This window comes from Bolinopsis microptera, chromosome 3 (genome assembly GCF_026151205.1).
Source record: "Bolinopsis microptera isolate Bmic1 chromosome 3, MBARI_Bmic_1.0, whole genome shotgun sequence".
Lineage (NCBI taxonomy): Eukaryota > Metazoa > Ctenophora > Tentaculata > Lobata > Bolinopsidae > Bolinopsis > Bolinopsis microptera.
The window spans coordinates 14,910,255-14,919,270 of NC_087074.1; the positions used below are offsets into that span (position 1 = coordinate 14,910,255).

General features: G+C 36.9%; 2 protein-coding genes across 3 annotated transcripts in view; both read right to left on the minus strand.

The window, feature by feature from the left end:
* The window catches only part of LOC134812662 (nucleolar RNA helicase 2-like), a 77,894-nt gene extending 72,632 nt beyond the window's left edge, over window positions 1–5,262 (minus strand). The window contains 1 exon segment of the mRNA XM_063820159.1: window positions 5,257–5,262. The gene's annotated coding sequence lies outside the window, so the exon portion shown is untranslated.
* LOC134812664 (cholesterol 24-hydroxylase-like) lies at window positions 5,257–8,093 on the minus strand. Of its 2 annotated transcripts, none has more exons than XM_063820161.1 (3): window positions 7,897–8,093; window positions 7,357–7,484; window positions 5,257–7,248 (listed from the first exon to the last, which is right to left on the minus strand). In XM_063820161.1, the coding sequence occupies exons 1-3, from the start codon at window positions 8,010–8,012 to the stop codon at window positions 6,008–6,010; spliced, it is 1,485 nt and encodes a 494-aa protein (XP_063676231.1). In that variant the 5' UTR covers window positions 8,013–8,093; the 3' UTR covers window positions 5,257–6,007. The 2 variants fall into 2 exon arrangements, with proteins under 2 accessions (XP_063676231.1, XP_063676232.1); XM_063820162.1 differs by having other exon boundaries at window positions 5,926–7,248; window positions 7,357–7,453; window positions 7,897–7,922.
* Window positions 8,094–9,016: the final 923 nt, after the last annotated feature.

Sequence of the window (9,016 nt, forward strand, 5' to 3'; positions counted from 1 at the left end):
AGGAACACCAGGGTAACTGCTCGAACTGTCTGGTGGGTCAGTATCTTCTCCGCGGACAGTGGAACGGTGTAGTTTGACACCATCCTATGAAATGTAACGTTTAGAAAATTTGTTGGGAACCTGGTTACCCGTCGATAGTTGATAATGATACGAGTTTGCTAAATGTGCCTTAAGCGACCATCAATTAACGAATACCAGGTTGTCAATTATTGAGTGATATTCCATAAGGAGGCTGGAGGAAACTAAAAAATAAGTATAAGGGGAAGGAGTCCCTACTCTGTAAGACAAGCATAATATATTCAAGTTATCTAGTAAGGTCACTACGTCTAACTCTAAGTGTTGAAACTTATCAATTTCAACTAGCAGCTGATCAGCTGCTGAACGCAATGATGCGACGAATGATTTATCTTAATTACGAGTAATAAAATCAGATAAATTAAAATAACGAGTAAAATCATAGCGAGTAAGGTATATAATTATAAATGTCATGACTCTAATTATAATATTATGACGAACGGATGAGAAAGCAGTACAAAACGGAGACCTTAATCAAGCAGGTGCCAGGACAGCTGGTCAGCATTAATACATTAATAAGTGTGAACTTTGATATGAAATCAGTCAAATACTTTTCCTTGGATCAAGATCAACGAGGCGTGAACCTTCTTTAATTATTGTACATATATTCTTTATAAAAGGTTTACGATATATATATATACATATATATCGTAAACCTTGTATCGTAAACCTTGTATCGTCTCGCTTTATAAGTTTATATATAGTAAGATTATCAAGTTACTAGCGACCTAGCGTGTCAAATCTACCCAAACCTTTAAAGATTAAAGATATGAATTTATTTAGGTGGAGAGACAGCAAAGGAGCCGTCTTGGTAAAATTATCTCAATTAGTAATGCTCAGTGGTTTTGGTCAATTTGTGGAGTGTCCAAGTGGACAGTAGGATGGGATTGAGATATAGAGATCATTCACTAACTTACAGTCGCCAGGTGCTGTCCTATTTCTATTAAATCAATTTATAATGACTGTTATAATCTATAAATTGTAATGGTTCGGTCTGTGATTGTTAAAGACTGCTTCGTAGTTTGCGATTTTGTAATTTGCATAGCGTTTTGTTAGATAGTACAAAGATTAGAAGCTCGTTTGTTAACCTGAAACCGCGCAATATCTACAAATCGAAGGCTATTCATGAAAAACTTAACTGCTTATAGCACTTAACAAGCGGTTAAATGATACAACAGCACTTGATGAGGTCACGAGTATAATACTTGGCATTCTTAAGACGTTAAGAGCTTAAGAAACTACGACGTACTCCAGGAAATCTAGGATACTGGCGACCACTCATTGCTCGATAATGTTAAACCGCAAAATTCAGTAACCTAGAACTTTCATAGGAAGTTTCAGCACAAATATTTAAGATCATGCCAACAAATGAGCTTGAACTGCAAAATCACAACAGTTAGTTTGCATAATCACATTAACAAAGATTACGAGAGTCAGACTTTTGTACAAATCTCACGACTCACTCATTCGTCTTTACTCACCATAAATTAGCTCAGTGTACTGGGGTTGTATATTAGGAGTGGTATTCGTGACCACACATAGGGCGTAACATCGTGTAATTTGTGTAAGGTTTAAGAAGTAAAGGTGACTTTATTCGATGGGAAGCAGTGTATACTGGATTGTGGGACAATGAAAAAGCTGGTGAAACCACTTTAAAAACAATTAAAATGCTCGCAGACACCTTTGAACATGGCAATATGAATAAAGCTATTTACTTTTGTAAAATTATACATTGAAATAACGCATGGAAGTTACATTAAAAGCATATGTGCAACTTACCAACTAGTCAAACTAATCGACCAACTTACCAACTAGTCAAACTAATCGACCAACTTACCAACTAGTCAAACTAATCGACCAACTTACCAACTAGTCAAACTAATCGACCAACTTACCAACTAGTCAAACTAATCGACCAACTTACCAACTAGTCAAACTAATCGACCAACTTACCAACTAGTCAAACTAATCGACCAACTTACCAACTCGTCAAACTAATCGACCAACTTACCAACTAGTCAAACTAATCGACCAACTTACCAACTAGTCAAACTAATCGACCAACTTACCAACTAGTCAAACTAATCGACCAACTTACCAACTAGTCACACTAATCGACCAACTTACCAACTAGTCAAACTAATCGACCAACTTACCAACTAGTCAAACTAATCGACCAACTTACCAACTAGTCAAACTAATCGACCAACTTACAAACTAGTCAAACTAATCGACCAAAATTGTGAAGATGATTAGTGTGCAAGCTAAATTAGATTTGCAATTTATAAGCTCAACCTAATTTACGAGTCACATGCTGCAGTGAAAACCTTGCCAGACGCTGAAAGTAAAACCAACGAGAAAAAACACAAAGCTTAAGACCATGATTTGCACGTGCATGAATTAAGCGGTTTTTAAGCCGACGTTATCATGAGAAAATTCGTGACAGAACCAATAACGATATGTATAAGAGATGGCTGCTGGGGCTATTAGTGGCATTTCCTGTAAAGTCAGCGGATAATTAATAGCTTAATTAATAGCTTAAAGTTAATAGCCTGCACAAAATTTAGACTGTGATTTTTACTGAAATCACAGTCTAGGGTCATCATCACTTCCTTAGTCGTCAACTTTTAGATCGGTGCGGTTAAAAAACATTAGAAAACCACTTTAACCTTGCAATCATCACGAATGGATTTTAATGAACAAATGAACACGATAAGTCTAATGAATTAAATTTATTTTCTTCTCGACAATGCTGATCATCTATCCGTAATATGTATTTAGTTTATCATAGATATGAGTTTATCATCAATTCCGGAATATCTTAACAAGAATATGAGGTATTAAAGAAATTCAAAGCACAATAATATTGAAACTGTTATCAAACTGATGATGGCTTAATGGCTGACATAATCACTAACATAATCACTAATGAAGAGCGCTAAGTAGAAAATCAGTAGAACTAATTCTGTCTGACAAAGATATTTATTCATGGGAACAAAATTTTCCCATAAGAATATTGAACAATACGTAGAAATTGGTTGTCGTATATAAAATGCAGTGATTGTTAAGTTCAACATCGAATTAGTACAAAGAAATTTTAGACAAATAAACCAGATATAATAACCACTCCTCGTCGTGACGTTATACCGAGCTGTGCCACATACCTTGAGGAGGTGAGCCGGCATCAAGGGGAGAGTCCAATAATCTCCCTAAAGAGGGTTCAACAAAGTTCAATCGGGTTTAATAGAGTTCACCAGCCTCTATAAGAATGGTATAAGATAATGATGTAGCGCATGTGCATGCTTTTACTTACAGTACAATGAGCACATGTATGCTAATATTGACACTAATATTTCCTGGATATGATTGCTGTCCTGCTCTTCAGAGTACACGTCCAAATGTCCTTATTGAGTTATTGCTTTATTGCAAGTCCAGACTTGACGTAGGAGAGTTTAATGTCAAGAAAATCAAATTAAAGTAATTTCATTTGGTGACGGACTGTTACAGTTGGCATTAAGGTAGGACGAAATGTCAACGGGTAGAAGAATCAGGATGGCACTTCAAATTTTGAAAGTTCATGCTTTTAATTCCTCCATTAGAGCAATCATCCCTTTTGACTATGTTATTTTGTAAACGCAGATATCCCCAGATATCAATATATGTATACAGGTATACATGCTATTGAAGCCTATTTTGCATATATTGATTACTGCAGTCACTCATTGACTGCAGGGGGCGTCGCCGTATACTATTTTGATTTATTCGAACCAATATTTTTCATAGTGAGCTTTTACAGTAATCGATCCTTACTCAAGGGTACGATTTATTGGCAGTATACCTATCTATGAGGAGTTAAGGTTAGGGAGTATTCTCAGGTGGATTATTCGAAAGCGCAGCATATTATACTGATGTAACATTACCTTATACATACGATCACGTTGTGTTTAACACGACAATTGAGTTCGACTTACAAGGTGTTTTACGTATCATCTTACACTGAGTTTCCTGACAATTCAGAACATATATACCTTCATTCATTCTCGTAGAAGGATTTACAATAAGATGGGCATTGGGCAGGATGGCTGGGGTTACTTGAGCTGGTCATGAGCATTATCGAAGTAGAGTTTTCAATATCATAACTTTTAAATTTAACAATATAAGATTTAGATAGTGTGTATAAGTGACTAAAGTGACTTCATCTTAATTTGTTGAGGGATTTCGATCCAGCTTGATAATATATTGCCGATGGTGCATTATTCAGGTGACTGATCGAGATTCGGGTGACCGATCTGGAGAAATGTACACCATTTTGTGGTGCTGACTCAGTCTCAGGTCCTTTGATTTCAAGAATATTTGATGAACAGTATTGGAATTTGATAACGATATTTTGACAGGTCTGGTCTTATCGGCTGATTTCCTTCCAATCCTGACAGCTTTAAAGCTGTCAGGTTACACTTCTATCTGTTCAAACAGTTCGTCTTATTTTAGTTTCCTTTCACGTCCGTCTCCTTCAGACCAAAGATGAGTAAGTTCCTACTGCGATCGTCTTTCGAAACAACACTCTGAACAATCCTTTTCAATCTGTAGCTCTTTTCTGTCAGTCCGTTTTCCGGCAAGGCTTTTGAAACAGCTTGATCCTAGTGAAGTATCCCGAACGATAGATTTCATGGTGGTCTGAACAGATTCAAACTGCTTTGATTAGGTTTCAAGAAGTTCACTCTGCAGCTTTGACAACCAAACATTTTGAATTTTGTGACCGAATAAGAGAGTTCCTCAACTCCTACATATATTTCATCATTCTCATAGTTTCTCTGACTAAGAGGTTCATTTCTTTGTACATATTATATTTAACACCAATTTTGACATAACTTTCTTATAAGTTGGTTTTGAAACATTTTCTGCTGAAAACTCTGTTTTGTTATTACAGCTCGAGGCTTCCACAAGTTCTGTAAGCCACAAGTATCAATGTCCTGATGCGCCTTAGTGAAATATGTGGAGCGAGCTGACAAACGTTGAAATAAATCCAAATCATCTATGATGTACTTTTATTTGTATTACGTTGAAAAGCACAAATTATAACGTATTTCGGCTAGTGTTTGTCGTACAAAAACTTTTGAAAAGGTTTAATCATTAGCTCCAACAGCCAGCGACAAAGAATAAATTTAATAATAATTTCGAAACAACAAATTATTTCTGATTCCTGCACGAATTCACCCTAAAAACTAATTAGAGTAGCTCAGTCTGCCCCAATCGATACTCTGTTACTGATCACATGATAGGGTAATGGGCTGTGGAGCACGAGTCACGTGATTAGAAGCTCTCACCGCAATATGTCCTCTGATTGTACCTCCATCACAATTATAAAAGTTAAGACAACAAAGTTGAACGTTTCATGAAACTATACAATATTTGCAAGATTACCTAATATAATTCCGATAACTAATAACTATATTAACGGCAAAATTTTGTACGAGAGACGCGATCAATGAGGGTCTGCGGTGTCGATCAATTGATATTTTATTAGTTCCACAAGCACCAGGTGCCTAGTAACATAATCACGTTGGTCCTTAACAGTTTAGTGGGCGTAAACCGCGAAAATTCACATTACTGCGACCACGTGTTCGGTCTTTTCATAGAACATGGGTATACAAATTACAAAAACGACGGAAAAGGAATGCTGATCCTTCGTAAGTAAAAATTTTGTCATACTAGACATTTTTAAATGAAAACCTTTTGGTTTTTGACCATCAGACAAGATAACATAAATAAAATATAAAAGCCCAAATCGTAACCTGGTAAATCTATTACTATTGATTACATACAAATATATAAATATTTCATTTGGAGCGGTGGAGCAGGTGCTGTGTTCAAATATTACCGTGCGGAAATATCAAATAAAAATTAAGCAAGATTCTGTCATTCTGTAGCAGATTTAAGATGTAGCTCTCTCGCGGAGTCGAAGTCGGGTTCCCACCTTAGGGCCCAAGGTGATCCTAAACTCTGGCTCTATATCTTCATCTGATGGGGCACTCAGTTCAAAATGCTGGAGTATTTGACCCACAACAATTTTTATCTCATTCATAGCAAATGTACTACCGATACACTTTCGAGGACCAACAAGAAAAGGAATGTAAGTGAACTTTTTAAGGGACTCTGTTTTTAAAAAGCGTTCAGGTTTGAAACTTAAGGGTTCTGACCAGATCTCCTCTAGCCTGCCTTGAAGGAAGGGAAGGAACATCACTTGGGTGTCTGTGGGTATCAGATGCTTATCTATAATGCTATCAACATTAGTACTACGTCTTACAAGCGATACTACTGGGTACAAGCGCATAGCCTCCTTGATGACGCACTCCAAGTAGCTCATCTCCGAGAGATCGTCTTCATCAAGAAATTGTTTGCCCTCAACCAGGTCCGTCATCTCCTGAGCAGCCCATGCAGATACTCCTGGATTACGGGCCAGCAGGGCCAGCACAAACGACATGACATTGGAAGTAGTCTCAAATCCTGCCACGATGAAAGTCACGAAGTCGTCCACAACTTCCTCGTCAGAATACCACGGACTGTTTTCTTGTATTCTGATCGAATGGGCTAAGAGGTCAACAGGAGTTTCTAGATTTTGCTTTATTTGATCACGCCTATGCTTCAAAGCATCATGTCCAAGCCTTCGGAGGAGGCATCCCGCTTCTTTCGTCTTTCTTGTGAGATGACGGTTCATGGGATTATGTAAAAACAATGGATCAAAAGCTTCACCAAAAAACCCATCCATCATGTCATTCATGGAATCCAGGATTTGTTCCATTGATACGTCCTCTCTATTATTCAAGTCGATGCCGTATCCTATGCTTGCTATGAGCAAAATAGCTGACTTCTTCATGTACCAATCCATATCTATAAAATCATTTGCATTGGTATTTTGTTTCAGCTGTTCAATCATGGCCCTTGTCATTTCATTCATCTTGGGAATCAAACTCTGTAGATACTTCTTGTGAAATGCAGGGTCCAGCGCATGCCGCTTCCTTCTCCAAACGTCTCCACCCACATTATTCAGGAGACCACCATACCCCGTGAACCGCTGTCCACCAAAGTAAGTCAGACTAGATTTCTGAACCTTATACAGTCCACCGTTAGTGATGAACATATCTTTGATCCCGTCCACCGAAAGCACTACCACTCCTGCAAGAGAAATGGCACGTTATCATGACGTGACTTCACCACATATTCCTAAATTTTTGCAATTAAATTGTCATGTGACTGGTCAAATCAACTAAAAGTTATAAATACCTGCTTTCCAAAATAGAAACCGACACCAAATAAGGCCATAATTCTCCGTCCATTTGAGATAGAGATTAAACATATGTCCGTCCTGTTTCGTAGCTTCCTTGATTACAGGAAAGTGACCGCCAATAAAACTGAAATTACCCTTCGTGTGAGGGCACACACGGCAAAAATATTATATATTGATAATATATATTGCATATATCACGTGTTATTAATATTATATATCACATATTCCTGTGTTTTAAAAAATTGCAATAAAATCTTATTTTTATGGTTCATTAAGATTAAATTTAATCGTATTCTCGTTTCTGTTTTTAAATAGGACAAACATCATAGTGGCCCACTATATGATGCGCTTTTTAAAAACTATAGTAGTGGGGAAGTGATTAACCAATCAACTTATGTTGAAATATTAAACCTAAACTGTTCAGATTCCGTAGATTGTTCACCAATCCGGTTTCAAATATGCTTTAGCTCTTATATTGTCATTACGGTTAAGTCGATTTTTACCATATAAATAACAAACGCTTGTAACAATGTTACCTAGACAAAGGAGGCATCGGGAGATGCTTGTACCTTCTACGTTTCATCTTAAGAAGAACTACCCCATATACCATCAGGGAGCCGAACGCCAACAATATCAAACCAACGAACAACATTTGCCAAACAAAGAGAGGAGACACACACTATAGCTGAGAGGAAATCTACAGTGCGATCTCCTCTCCGTGCACCAGAATAATACCCGTTAACCCACGTGTGTGCTACAGAACAATACATAAATTACCAGAGCTCTTTTGTAGATACAGGGTGTGTGTGTGGTGAAGCCTCTCATCTGCCGGAGTACTACAGCTCTCTTCAATGGTAATATATAACACACCTCTAGAATTTACCACAACGTCAAATATTCGGAGAATTATCCTATATTAGAGTATTTATGTATTAGAGCTCAATCGTACTGCAATCCAATCAGAGTTGTGGGTATTTTGAGGGACAGTCGCTCGCTTTTGTCTTGCGACTTGTCACGCTTGATGCTACTATTATTATATTTTGCTTCTATACGTAACAACAAAAACAGTTATGCAGTACTTAAACAATTCTAACTTGAGCGCCAAATTTAACTTGCACTGATTGTTTGGTTATTGCGAATGAAGAGTAGTATAGTTACCGCATACCTTACAAGACATTTTTATAACGTACGAAATGCGACGGTTTTCCCGAAATTTCGCCATATTTTCGGACCGCCAAAATTTCGGTCGTCGTAATAGAATCCGTCGCATTATTTTTAGCTTATTCCAATAATTGTGGCTTCATCGATTCATTTTGTTTTTGAAAAGTTAGTGATATGATGGTGGGACAAATAAACACAATATTCCATGATGAATTTAATGTCAAATTAAACGTTTTAAATTTACAATAAATTACATTTATGTGCTAACATAAACGTCTTATAGACTAAGTCAAGATAAACAATTTAATACCAAACTCAATAAGTGAAACTGAAAGATTCGAACCGGACCCCTTAGAGGAAGATGAAGAAATCGATTTATAAGTTTCATTTTGTTTCAACATGATTTTACCGATTTTTAGAAAATTTTGAATTTCCTTTGTGTCAGAAAACAAAATGATGAAAAATACCCTTATTTTCTGTGACGTCCGAAATGTG